General features: G+C 37.0%; 2 protein-coding genes across 4 annotated transcripts; both read right to left on the reverse strand.

Moving 5' to 3' along the window:
* Positions 1 to 1358: 1358 nt before the first annotated feature.
* LOC103995512 (RNA pseudouridine synthase 1) lies at positions 1359 to 4823 on the reverse strand. The gene is made up of 2 exons (XM_009416109.3): positions 4450 to 4823; positions 1359 to 2338 (listed from the first exon to the last, which is right to left on the reverse strand). The coding sequence occupies exons 1-2, from the start codon at positions 4811 to 4813 to the stop codon at positions 1650 to 1652; spliced, it is 1053 nt and encodes a 350-aa protein (XP_009414384.2). The 5' UTR covers positions 4814 to 4823; the 3' UTR covers positions 1359 to 1649.
* Positions 4824 to 5828: 1005 nt separating this feature from the next.
* LOC135588845 (uncharacterized) lies at positions 5829 to 12501 on the reverse strand. 3 transcript variants are annotated; one of them, XM_065081193.1, is made up of 12 exons: positions 12194 to 12499; positions 12042 to 12090; positions 11801 to 11950; positions 11269 to 11402; positions 11124 to 11193; positions 10799 to 10889; positions 10614 to 10683; positions 8956 to 9051; positions 8093 to 8192; positions 7907 to 7993; positions 7446 to 7537; positions 5829 to 6258 (listed from the first exon to the last, which is right to left on the reverse strand). In XM_065081193.1, the coding sequence occupies exons 1-12, from the start codon at positions 12398 to 12400 to the stop codon at positions 6115 to 6117; spliced, it is 1290 nt and encodes a 429-aa protein (XP_064937265.1). In that variant the 5' UTR covers positions 12401 to 12499; the 3' UTR covers positions 5829 to 6114. The 3 variants fall into 3 exon arrangements, with proteins under 3 accessions (XP_064937265.1, XP_064937267.1, XP_064937266.1); XM_065081195.1 differs by lacking the exon at positions 11801 to 11950 and having other exon boundaries at positions 12194 to 12501; XM_065081194.1 differs by lacking the exon at positions 7446 to 7537 and having other exon boundaries at positions 12194 to 12501.
* Positions 12502 to 14090: the final 1589 nt, after the last annotated feature.

A 14090-nucleotide genomic window follows, 5' to 3' on the forward strand; every position in this document is an offset into this window, starting at 1 on the left:
ACGCACAAGAATCCAAATATAAACGGAGCCTTTAACTTGGTTTTTTTAATCCAGAATCACAAGGGTCGAATAATTACAGTAACAGAAAAATAATAATTAATTATAAAGTTGCTTCACTGATTTCTTTTCCTTTCTTTTCGATGGGTAGTCAAATTGCTCTGACTTGTTAATTTGATAAGATTCTTTTTATCATTTTGCAAATGATAAGAAATGCAGGTAATTCAATTTCATATCTTTCTATCAATAATGAAAATAATAATTTATAATAAAAAATAGTGCAAAGGATGTCATAACGGAGAAAAAGAATCTATCTATTTGTAAGGATAAAATCAAGTGCTTTATATATATATAAATATATATATATATATAATGAGTTTGTATATAGTGATTAGAAGATATTTTCATATTATAAAATAGCTTTAAGTATTTTTCAAGAATAATTATATTATAAAAAATTTTAAGATGAGCCTAATAGGTTGAGCCCAATCCATCAAGCGAGTCCACTAAACAGCCCAAACATGCACTATTCTCCCCTCCCCTCTAATTTGTCCTTATGATCATTTTCTATCATTTTTCACATATTCTCCTCGTTCTCCATCTTTCCTTCGTAGAGGCCAAGAAAACCCTAATTCTAAGAAAGAACAACGTAAGAAAGTCCAACCCTTCCTTAGCTGTAAATATAGTTTTAGCTTAGTCATTGGTAAACTAATATTTTCATATGATTTTTTAGTAATTTATGTTTCAAATTAATCTTTAATATTTAGATATATTATGTATATTTATTTTTTATGATTCAATGGATTCATGTATTGCCTTAATCTAAAATTTGTGATAGAGTTATAGATTTTTTAGCCAAAGTATTCAGAATTATTTATTTTTCAAAAAGAATTTTATTTAAGTTGATTTGACACCCATTGATATACAATGAGCTCTTATACTTTTAATAAGTGTTAAACTTAGGATTTTATGAAATTTAAAATTAAGTGAATACCATCTTTGTGCACTAAGATGTGACTTTTAGAAGCTTGTACATTCTTAGCCTAGTTTCCAAGTGACAAAATAAATAATGATATTTCAATGTTAGTTTTATATATTGCTTGAATTTCTATAAAATTCCCTAATAATACAAGATAGTTTGGTCTTTAATAGTAGTGATGCAAGATTATTTTAGAGTTTAGGTTTTAAGGTTTTGAGTTTAGGATTTAAGATTTGGGGTTTACGGTTTAGAGTGGGCGGACGAATCAGATTGGCCATGCTCACACAATCTTATAGTAGCAACTAACGGCTTCAATTCAACCATACGATAGATGCATGGCACGAATTGGTTGGATCGTATTTCTGGGAAACGGAGATTGATGTGTTCGACCAAGACAGTCTGCTGGTTTAAATAAACATTACATATTACATGATACCTCATCTCTGCTGGTTTAAATAAACATTACATATTACATGATACCTCATCTTCTAAAGGCCATTAACATTAAAAAAACAGACCGACACTGCAAAGAACAATCAACGTCGCCCCATATTACATGATACCTCATCTTCTAAATGCCATTAACATTAAAAAACAGACCGACACTGCTAAGAACAATCAGCATCGCCCCAATGCAGCATAAATCAGGAACTTGACATCATGGACATCCTTGTCATGATTTCTGTGGCACATCTCCACATATCTCACTTGCCCACAACGGCAATGGAGCCTGAATCCGGACAGGCATGCCAGTGATGGGGTGCTCAAATGACAAACTTTCCGCATGTAATGCATGAGTGTCGTATGTTATTCCCTTCCATTCATGAAACCCACCATACTTGACATCACCTCTGATTGGAATTCCAAGATACTGGCAGTGGAGGCGAATCTGATGCGTGCGCCCACTCTGAGGGTATGCCCTGATCAAAATTTGATCGCTCTTCTTGCCATCATCTATGCTCCTTTCAGCTTCCTTTTGGACTACCACCAACTCTACATCATTCACTTCGTGATCAATAGACTCTCTGAATTTTCCTTTTCCATTTATGAATATAACTTCAAAGGATGTGACCATATTCTTCACCATGGATCCACCTGGAAGTGTCCTGCCAATTTCCTCCGTGGAGTACACGCGCCATGCACCAAACTTTGATCTTCCATGACCAGAGATTATCCTGATCTTGTTCCAATCTGGTGCATACCCGATGCAGAGTGCCAGGTAAGTTTTCTTGACTTTGTGATCAGTAAATGCCTTCACCAATCTACCAGCAGCTTTGTGGGATTTGGTTATGACCATAAGACCACTAGTATCACGGTCTAGCCGGTTCGCCAGATGAAATTCAGGTTTGACGATCACAGACCCTGTCAATTTGGGACATCAGAAGAGACCTGAAAGAGGTAAAAGTATAAAGTTTTTGTAGCTTCTACTCTCGCAACACCATTTTATGTCCATTTGAGATGGATTGACTTAGCTTTTCCTTAAGAATCTGCAAACTAAAAATACATAAGTACTTCTTTCATCAATTCTCCGTGTTTGGAAGATGTCTAGCAGATGCTGGTTCAAATTACTGACAACTCGCTCATTTGTTCACCCAACCAGAACTGAAATGGAATGGTAGCTTACGATCAGCAAGAAGTAATCACTCAGCCTAAACGATAGTCTCTGTGTTCATGAAGGGAAAATAAGAAAAGAAAGAGGGAGATGAATTAGGTCATCTTGGGTTGTCATGATTGTGTGTAGATTAAACCAATTTTACATGGAGCTATCCACATCCTAGCTATTTCTGAATCGGAATTCGTGTAAGATGTAGAATGCTCTACAGATGTTATGTTCACCTGACACCAACTTTCTATAGCAAGTACCAAACCGAGACAAGTTCATGCCACATAGGAACTTGCCTCAAGAACTAAAAGGCTGATTCACAATAGAAGTTCATATAGATAAAAGGGGAGATAGAAGCTTATCAAATCTGAAATTCTGAGAATAGTCTAGAATAAGGGAAGATCACTAATGTTAACAGGTGGAAATACACCAAATAGAATAAGTCGGCAACTTCCTTTTCAATCCAGTATTTTCTGCATTATCCTCTCTTGTTCATCCACAATTCAGTTTTTTGCTTTAGGGAGAGCAACTAGTGCTAAAGATGCTGGTATTACTTCAAAGGATTTATCTTGATGTGAGCTGGGATTCCCCAGTTTACTCAGGATTTTGGACTTCAATGATCCGAATTCTGTAATGGACCGAGATGGTGCTAAACAATCCAAATCCTGAACGAAATAATACCTTTGATGGTAAGATCCAACATGATTGTTTTATGTTTGTATCATCAAATGTACTTCAATTAAATGTTCTCCATGTTCTATATGAGATATTTGCAACAATAACACATACAAAAATCTAATACTAACTTTCAGAATATATTTTAAAAGTTTAAGTTTTTATTTAAGAACATTTTCAAACTTTAGGAAAAAAATATGAATCAGATACAAAAACCTATAACTTATTTTGACTTTTCAGAATACATTTTCGAGATTAAGTCAGATTTTATATTTAAGAATTTTTCAAACTTCAAAAACATGTTTTTACATTCATTAATTTCGTCAAAAAATCATAAGCGTATTATAAATTTTAGCATCTATTTTGCCAGTGTCTGAACATCATTGTGTTGTGATCTATCCTTATTGTTTATCCTCCAACATATTTCATATCAGTAGCCAAATAATTTTAATTTTTGACTAGAATCTAAATAAGTCCTTTGTATTGTGGTGTTCCATTCAGCTTTGCTTACCAAAATTAAGTCTTCATTGTCAACCTAGATGATATAAGGTCCTTGTAACTTATTACCTTCAGTACAAAGTGAGCATAAACAGCCTTGCCTACCCAATGGTTGTGCATTTACGTGATGCATCTGTTTTTGTGCATTGTTATTCACAATGCATATCTCTGGTATACACAACCTCCCATAGAAAGAAATCTCTGTCTCCAAGATGGTGGCACAGTTCAGTTGTGATATTTCCATCAGACAATCGATTGGTAATGACACATAATATGTTCTAATGATAGTTTTTTTTTTTTTTTTCTTTCCTTCTTTGTCTCCCCAAATTTCTCTATAACCTTCTAAGAATCAGGCATCTATCTGCTTTTAACTGAGTCGTTGAGCTCTATCCTTTTGCCAATTCCACGTCAGGTAAAGCCGGTTTCACCTGTTTCTCTTCTATTGTCATATCACTGAATCATGAGTCCTTCCTATCAACTCTGCCGTGTACGTAATTATCATTAGCAGATAAATTTACATAAAGAGAAAAAGGGTCCTATTTTGCTTTTACTTGAAGACAAATTCAATAGCATTTGAAACGATAATCATCGGCTTTTGAGAAATTATCTCCTTCTATCACCACTCAATTCGTCATGTTGAGCCAAATCGTTGCACCTAAAACTGACAGAAGGAAATAATATGAGATCTGGAACTAACCCAAAGAGGAGGAAAGCGAGGAGAGGATGGCCTCGCAGTACACCCCGGAGGGCTTGTTGGCGACCACCAGATACTGGTCCTCGAACACGATATCGGCGGCAGAGAGTGCGTATTCCCCGGACCTCGCAGCCGCCGACATCGCTCGATGGAGCTCTACGTTCTTCGACAGCGGCGGGTACGGCGGCGACAGGGGGGTCGGGTAGTTTCCGGAAAGCACCTCGGCAGGCCCGTCCGAGGTTCCGCTCCCGGGATCCTTCGTCGACAGGGCCGCCATCGACCGGAGCGACGGTGGTGAGTGGATGAGGCGGAGCGTTTGCGATTGAAAGGAGAGAACACGATTGGTGTGGAAGGGTATTTTGGTCATCACAAAAAAGTCGGAGAGCGATCATATATATATATATATATTCACACCACCGTGGGTGAGCAAACCGCTGCGTAAGCTTACCTCACGCCGCGAAGATAACAAGATGACTTTTTTTTTTTTTTTTTTTTTTTTGCAAAATCGTCCGAGTCGAGCAACTTTTTTCTCACGATCGGCGATCGGACTCGCAACGGGTCCGGTCACGTGCACCTTTAGTCTCACTCGCGCGACGACCGGACTTTAGTTGAAGGAGAGGTGAGCGGACTCTTCAGTGAACGTACCGTGATCCGGAAAATGAACAAAGCGCTTCAAAAATATTATTTTGCCTGCGAGATCATAAAAAAATCGGCGCTCTTGTTCCAACTTGCAGTGAGCATAATCCACACCACATGTCGTGGAAGACGATCCCGGACGCAGGCGGCCTGCTGCGCGACTGGAGTAAGGAAAGATGAGGACTGAAAGCGCCCAGCCATGTATCGCTGGAAGGTACGTCCGATCTGGTAAGTACTTGGTTGTGGCACTTCACCTCGGATGCATGCACTCGCCAGTCGACTCGGGATTTTACTAGCACAACCACGAAGGAGTAGGTGGACCAATCCCATTGTAATTCTTACGGTGCTCGATCTGTTTACATATGCGATCATGAAATCACAGGCGTACATACATTTTTTCTTTTTCAATCTTCTAAACAATGATATATTGATCATGGTTTGATGAAGAAAGGATATATATTCCACTCTGTGATTTTGTTCATTAACGCATTATCACATACTCCAAAATGGTATTAATATTCACCATCAGCCTTTAACTAATAAACAGTTAAAATTTACCTCAAGTTCTAGCCCTTATTAACCACACTTCAAATGTTCAAAAACAAATAGCTTATACTCTTCTGCTAAACATATATCATCAATTGTTTTTTCTATTATCGTTGAACACTATATTTGTGGATGGTCATTATATAAAATTATCTATTGGTGGTAAGGTTGATTCTTGTCCTGGAAGGCACTCCCGGAGATCCATGAATAGGCAAATTATTTGCCACTAGTTATTACAATCAATTGTGCAGGGAAAAATTTTGAAATGTACAATCATTCCGGTGAGATCAGACGAACAGAGAGACAGTTTGACATCTGATGGTCAACTACTGTTAGAAGGAACTAAGACTAGCTTTTCTTCAACCCTTCCAATAAGCAAGAACACCATAAACATCTGCACACCACATCATACGACTGTTCTGACATGCATACTCTGTCATGCCTGTAAATTATACTCATCTCACAACCAATCTCATAGTGTTACCATCAAAATTTGAGCTCTGCATAGCCCTTAACAGGACCTATTAAAGTCAGAGCTTCTTTAACTGCCTCCATTAGGTACTCCGGATGGTCCTCTATGCGTGGAAGACCATGCTGGGTGGGCATTTTGTGCAAAATTTTTCCAACAATCTGCAGCACATTGTCATTAGTAATGACTAGAGTGACAGAAAAGTCTACAACCAAGAAAAATGTGCAAGTCCTAAAGCAGTAACCCCAAACCAAGAAGCTGAAAAGCTATTCTCTTTTTGCTTAAAATGGAAACCCAACTACAATGCAGAATCTAAATCTTTTGACCAAACTCAAAACTTACAAAATTTGTTGAGTTTATAGCAAACCTTTAAGAGAATTTAAACTAAACATAAAACATCCCACAAACTTAAGGGGAGACATTCTGCATCGATGACATAGTAAAGTTTCCTATTAGAATAGAGAAGCTGAATATAATGCTAATTGTTCAATTCAGTAACCATCACAAATAGAAAAATCAGGACATGCTCGGGAGTCAATACACTGGCTCAACATGTACATACTACAGGCCATAGAAAGGTGGTCAGCAGCAAGAAATAAGTGATTTATCATTTAGACCTCTTCGCTATCTATCTGTAAGGGACAATTTCAATATTCACTGATAAAAAATCTATGACTACCAAGCTTTGCTGTAAAGCCAGGGATAATGTGAACATACAATGTAAAGTAGCAACTGTATGCTTGCCTAAGTTACCATTTTTTTTTCTACATACCATTTCATCAGTTAGTTCAATATTGCAGCTTCTAAATTTTAGCTTGTCATTGTAACACTAGGACAAAAATGAACATCTTATTTATTTCCTAGTTGTGTGTATATTACAACCCAATCACCCAAGGTCCATACATAGGGTATTACAAATGTCGACTCACACCATCTAGACCAATAATCCATTATATAATGAAGACATCTACTTTGAATGTATATCGAGTGTCCCATATAATACACTATGCATCATGATGCATGTTTGTTCACCAACTCGACCATGGATTTGTATTATGTTATGGCAATTTGGGAACATCTTCAAATCCCCACACTCATCAAAAGAAGAAAGGAAGAAGAAACCAATCAACAAACATATATTCCTGACTGACCAGATCTATGCGTGAACGTTGATCCAAAATCCAATTAGGAAGAAACTATTGCTCAGACATACAAGGTAGTAATGCTATTGATCAGAAAAATGACTGTAAACTTGGTAAAAGAAAGTTCATCTTGAAAACCAGTTAAAAAGTGTAGCATGCACGCAGAGAATTAGCTAAATTTTGCTTGAATTAGTGTAAATTATGACCTTTCGTGCATAGCCGCCATAAGCTATTCCACCAATATCTGCCTGTTCAGGACGAGCTTGTTTATCCTCATTACTTTTCTCTAAAGAGTTCCCTATAGTAAATACAGCAAATAGATCATAGGTCATCACATATGTTATGCATCTGATGAAGCTGTAAGCAATGAACTGCTAATTGCTAGTGTGCAGTCAATAAGCTACAGTAATAAATTAATAACTAAGACAACCCTGTTATTTCTTGTCTTTTTCACAAAGCAAAGTATTCTGCTTTGGTCAATTACATTGGTTAAGAGTATGTAAAGAAATATCATAAAGCAGAAGGCATATACTTCCAGCTAACACTAATTGCTCTTGAGCAGTTGAAACCAGAATAAGCTCTGAAGTAAATTCACTAAAACCCAGAGAGAAGTTGTAATAGAGTAAAATCAGACAACCAATGGTGCACCAAGTACAAAGGAGCCTACCATCAATGGTCATCGTCTGGAAGATCCCTTGTTTCTTTAAGCTCTTGATAGTGAAAGCATTAGTGCCACCAGCCAACTGATAAAACCCTTAAGAAGCCAAATTTGGTAGAATTATTGATCCTGCTTCAGAAAGGTTTATGTCGATCACTATTTACCTAATCCATGTGTGTTATCCTGCATATCTACCATGAGGCTTGTTTCTTGCAGCAGCCAAATGAACAGCAAAGTCTACCGCCTCTTTTGTTGCACCTCTACCAATGTCTCCACTCATAGGCCGGCCATCCAACTATTGTAATGCAAGTATATATTTACAATGTCATTTTGTAGGACAGAATAACAGATATATATGGAAGGCATTATACACATGTACATGAGTACAGAGATAATTTCGAAATAGCAAAACACAAAACAGAACACTTCGGAAGCAAAAGATATATACAAATATGGACCACCATCTGGTATATCCTAGTAGAATTTGATAGGACCGTTGTGCCAAGGTGTAAATATAATATATAAACAAGAACAAATGACTCACAGGGATATGGAATATGACAAATTGTATGACTTGTATGTATACATTCTAGACCTCCATATGGCCATTCATAAAAATATAACAAAGTCTTACTAATGTATAAAAACAATGATATTCACTTTATTCTGCATTTTTATCAGACTGCATGTAGTTCAATATTTTCTCATAACACTTTAATCAAATTCATTTCTGTTCCTAGTTACATTTTTTTGTTGCTAATGATACTTAGTCTTCTTTCTCTATTTGGCTAATTTCTTGATACTTCACCTTGGTATAATAGGATATAGGTAGGAGCATTTGCTTTATCATATTTAAGCTGTCTAACTAAACCAGGCTAAGATTTAGAGGTGAAAATATAATGTAACATGGAGATCATCAGGTCCATTTCAAAACATGCTTGAAAAACTTTAATCTTGTGATCCAGTAAAACTTGTGAATGACAACCTGGACAAGGATCCAAAAACAGCAAATACCAAATATTTAACGTTAATTTTCAAAATCACCATTGTATACTGACCTGCCATAGATTGTAGCATTTAATAGAAGGCTCCATTATTGCATATATCAGATTCATCACAGGCAAAGTCGATTCACCAACATTGGGCAAACTAACCTGAAATGTAAAGCATAAAAAGTCAAAAATTGTTGTTTTTGTCTATTGTTATCTGATAATGTATCAGAAAAGACAAAGGCTAAATGATTTGCATTTTAATCAGATAATTTACATCATCTGTTTTAAATGCAAGTTTAGATTATCCATATGAAACATTTAAGGAGTTTTCTTTGTCCAACCAAATTTAAAACCCATACGTTCCGAGAATCTAAATGACTAGCACATTGGTCAAAATGAATTGCACTTAGTAGTACTAGCTACCCATAGGGACATTATGAGTGGATGATGTATCACTCAAAAGACAACATTACAAGAAAAAGTGAAAAAAGGGAAAAAAAAATCTATTCTGATAGTCTTACTCGTGGTTTTTTTTACCACAGATAATAGCGTTGCTTAAAAGACAACATTACACAATGAAGAAAAGAGAAAAAAATCTTAACAAGAACTGTCACGTCTATTCTGATAATTTTAGACATGGGTTTCTCGCCCAAATAATTCAACCATACAATTTTACTCATGACATTTGTTTTAACTTTATCATAATCTACTAGTAGCCATTAACTTGAGTAGAGTAATAAATAATATGTTCCAAGACTCCTCTTCTGGTTATAAGCCTTTGCCACAAAAAAGAAAAATAACCAAATACTGCTTCTAACTACTGAGAAACTTTAGATGTGTTCCAAATTCATTCTTGTCATAAGAACTTTAAAGTTAATTGCAGCTTCCTTTTCTCATTTTCCATCTTCTTTCCAAATCTGTAAACCTAACCTACATATCTCTAGGTAAGGAAAAACTTTGATATAAAAACTTGTTTCAATTTGAACATGTAATCGATCAATGATCTATATTCTGGCACTTTGCTGGTCATGTAAATTATGTCATGACCCGACATGATAGCTCCACTGGTCCAGTAACTAGGATAACACAGACCTTTGACTGTAAGACCCAAAATGCTTCAGCTTAGTTTACTAGTAGCAAGTCCATATTGTCTTACATACCATGGCAAACCTCTTTGATTTGTAACTCTAGGTATAATTTACTCTCCATATTTGTGGTGTCATAGGCTTGCTCAAATTACCCCTTTTCACCTGTAAAAAATAAATCTACCAATATATCAGCTATGATATGTATTAAACTAGTTTGTTTAATGCATAAAGATTATAGGCTTATCATTGTACCTAGTGTAACAAGGTTCCTAAAATATCCCCACCTAAAATCGTCAACAATTTGTACTAGCATGTTTAACAAACTGATGACCTTTCAGGACTCTTTTAAGTAACACTCTTATGCATCATTAACATAAATGTCATGTATTGCATCAATTTAATTTTAAACCTATGATCTTTAGCATCAATAAGCTAAGAGCCTAAGACCAAGATTATTATGCTATCACATGAAGGATCTTCCAATTTATGAAGTAATAAGAATTACTTACTGCATGGGAGGATGGATGCCAGCTGCAATTGTTTATAATTAAGAAAATGCATAGATTTTGGTTGTTGACAACATGAAAGATGTTACCAAGAAGAAATATTACTCAGTAAATTCTGGAACCAACTTACTGCTACTAACTTCACATTTTCTAGTGAATCACCCAAGCTATTCCAAAGCTCACTGAATAAATCAGTGCACCTATCAAGTTTTACAGTATATGTTACTTAAGCCACCAAGATATTGCAAAGACAACATTATTCAAAAGGCCAATTCCTAGTAAAGGGTTTCTTGAGGAAAACAGAATAACCCAAACCTTCCACTAGTGTGTATCTCTATTGCATCCACGTCACTCCTTTGCAAAAGCTTAGTTGTAGTGCTAGGATCCCTAACATAAGTAATAGCTCCTAAAAGAAATCAAACACAACAGAAATTCAACAAAATATGACAAATAATAATATGAATTCGGTAAGTCATACAACATGAAATTTTACTTGACTCAGAGATTTAGAATAAGTAACAGGAACAACAGAACAAATAGAACAACTCAAATATCCCTTTTGGTCAATGTAACAAATAGGAGAATAAGACAACGACAAACAGCAGTAATTCTGAAGTAATGAAAAGGAGACAGTACCCACTTATTTTATCATAAGGACAGATGGGGAAGCATCGTCCACACCCATAGCAGCGTTCTGTGATCACTCCACCCTGGACAATGAATAAGTCAACTAAAAGCCACATCAGAAAGATGCACAATATTAACAAGACAACATGTATTCACACCTGAAGTTTACCCCATTCTGTGTTCTGCACAAGCTCACCTTCCTTAAACACTCTCTGTAGCAATATTGCAGTAGCAGGGCAAACCTTTTCACATGGTCTAGGACAATCAGATGGACAATCCTCGGGATCAAATTCTGGGCAAGGCAGAATAGCTTATTGCTTCAATAGAAATTATTCATAAGTTTGTATAATACTGGTTTTTAATAGACTGATATTTCAATCGCAAGAGGGCGTGGATTCTCATACGAGATAGCAGCTTTCAGTAGCATTTAATGCATAACAAGCAGTTAAATTCTCCCTATTTAAGTCTATTAGGCAGGCATACATTTCCTAAAGAAAATTGTTTCCTGTCCGGGTATCCTAGATAATTAACCATTGGCTAGTGACAAGCATAGTATCCTGTAGCCGTGGTGAATTCAGAAACTAAATGACTATATAAACATGGCTAAATGAAAATGAACTCTATCTATAACTCGAAGAACTTGAGCTAGAATAAGGTTCACTATTTGTCCACTGAGAGCAATGGTTCTACCAGCTTTACGGAAATGAAGATCTTCTTTGTCATCGTTGACACTGATCATCACCCACGGCCGGTTAACCATTGAGATTGACATCGCAGCATCGATCCCCTCGTTAACGGCATTAACCACTGGTTCATCTGCTGCACAATCAATGCAGTCCACTACGCAAATCCCCGTCGCCCATCATCAGTACATGAATTTTCTTGAAATATGGTGGGATACGAAACCATCAAACTTCAGGATCTTAAATACCTCCGGCGAGAGTGTAGACGAGGGATAGATTCCTGACATCGGCCGCGTCCTGTTGAAGAAAAAGGAAGGAAGGGAAATGTGCGGTCAGAAGAAAGAAAGAAAGAAGGGTCGGGGATTGGGATGTTGGGATCATATTACTGCCTTGCTCTTACCTCGAAACTGGCGCCGCAGATGAGCTTGACCCAATTCCCCCGACGGAGGGATTCGATGGGATGGGGGAGATGCGACGGAGGAGGGATCTCGACAGTGGAGCGGACGAGGGTCTTGACGGACCTGAGACGCCCGCCGGGATCGGAGCAAATCATCGAGAGGGCCGGAGGCGAGTATGCACAACAAGCGAAGGCCGTGGGAAGAGGCATCGGTCGATGGAGGGATTTCGAAGAAGAGGAGCGGATAATGTCCGTCTCCACCTACTTCGGCAAAGACAAATATCTTGGCTTGCCAACCCTCTGCCGTATAGCTCAGGCACGGGTCTCAAGAAGGAGCCAATCAAGTATCGGCGGGAATCTAAAGGCGTGACAGATGTTTTATTACCGGTCGATCGTTGACATGATATTAGAAACGGCACGTATGACCGTTTTCACGGACGGTTGCGAGCGAGACTTAGATCCCGGCCAGCGTTCCCTCGTTACCCTAACTACGAAGACCACCCCGAGATATCGACTCTCTTGCTGTACTAACACATAAATAAATGCTCTTTTTTTTTTTTTATGTATAAGTGCACTCTTTGAAATAGATAATTAATGCTATCTCTTGAAAATAATCAAAACTTATTAAAAAATAAATATTATTATTGAAGAATTTACTATACACCATAAATCACGGGATATATAATCTTCCTAAGTAAAATACTATCTCACACATGGATTTAAGTTTCATGAGTTTTTGCGCACCAATCTTCTCACGACGATAAACATATTTTTGAAAAATTTGAAGATTTTATTTTTGTGTTCTTCCACTCATGTGATGCCTCATAAGATTTTCTTACATTCGCAGCCCGTACCATGTGGATCATCGCTAGAGAGGAGGACAATTAACCTCCTTCATCCTCTCATACAGATATGTAGAATTTCAGGGATATACGATCTCTAACTAAAACACATCTTTCTTATACACGTAGTTTTCGATTTTGGTTTTTGTGCATCAATCTTCTCATGATGATGAAACAGTTTTGTGAAAATTTGAGATTTTTTTATTTTATATTCTTTTGCTATGCATATGATGTCACCCTAAGATTTTTCAATAGTGGTATCAGAACCAGATTATTTATACAAAATATTAGTTTTTAAACTACGTGTGTTATGTTTCAGAAAGGCTTTTGATGTCAAAATTATTAACCCAAAAGGAGAGAAAGGGCAACAATTGTTACTACCTTTATAGGTTGGCTAAAGGCTGCTTACAACCTTGGGCGAGAGCTCCCTTGCTATCGTCCTAGCCAACAACGGGCAGGGGCCGTAGGCGGCCGGCGAATGTCTGCCTGCAGTGGTGGCACTTACGGGTAGGGCACCCATAGGCAGGTCGCCTATAGGTAAGGGTGACGCTCGCTTGCAGAGGCAATCGCTTGAAAGGTGGCAGTTGGACCACCACGCTATCGCAAGGGCAGCGCTTGCGAGCACATCGCTCGCATGCGAGCCGCTTGTGGGTAAAGCACCCGCGTGTGAGCTGCTAGCGGGGTGGCGACGGTAACAACGTAGAAGGGTTTAAGATTTTTTTAGATGGAAAGATAATTTTACGCCTCTCAATTTTAGAAATTATGAGATTTATCCTTTTTTTCTAAATTACATAAATATCCTTCATAAATAAAAAAAACCCCTACATATCCTCAAATTAAAAAATATATATATATTTAATTAAAAGTTTAATTAACTATTATTATTTATCTAGTAGTCATATATAATGATATATACATGTGATATATGATGTGGACGAATGATTATGGACCGTGTGATATGATATATGTGCGTGATGTGATTATTATTATTATTATTATTATTTGAGCTTAGAAGTCTCTATTTTTTCTCATTTATTATCAGGACCGTATGCTTGTGA

The sequence above is a fragment of the Musa acuminata genome, chromosome BXJ1-8, assembly GCF_036884655.1.
Source record: "Musa acuminata AAA Group cultivar baxijiao chromosome BXJ1-8, Cavendish_Baxijiao_AAA, whole genome shotgun sequence".
In the NCBI taxonomy this organism is placed as follows: domain Eukaryota; kingdom Viridiplantae; phylum Streptophyta; class Magnoliopsida; order Zingiberales; family Musaceae; genus Musa; species Musa acuminata.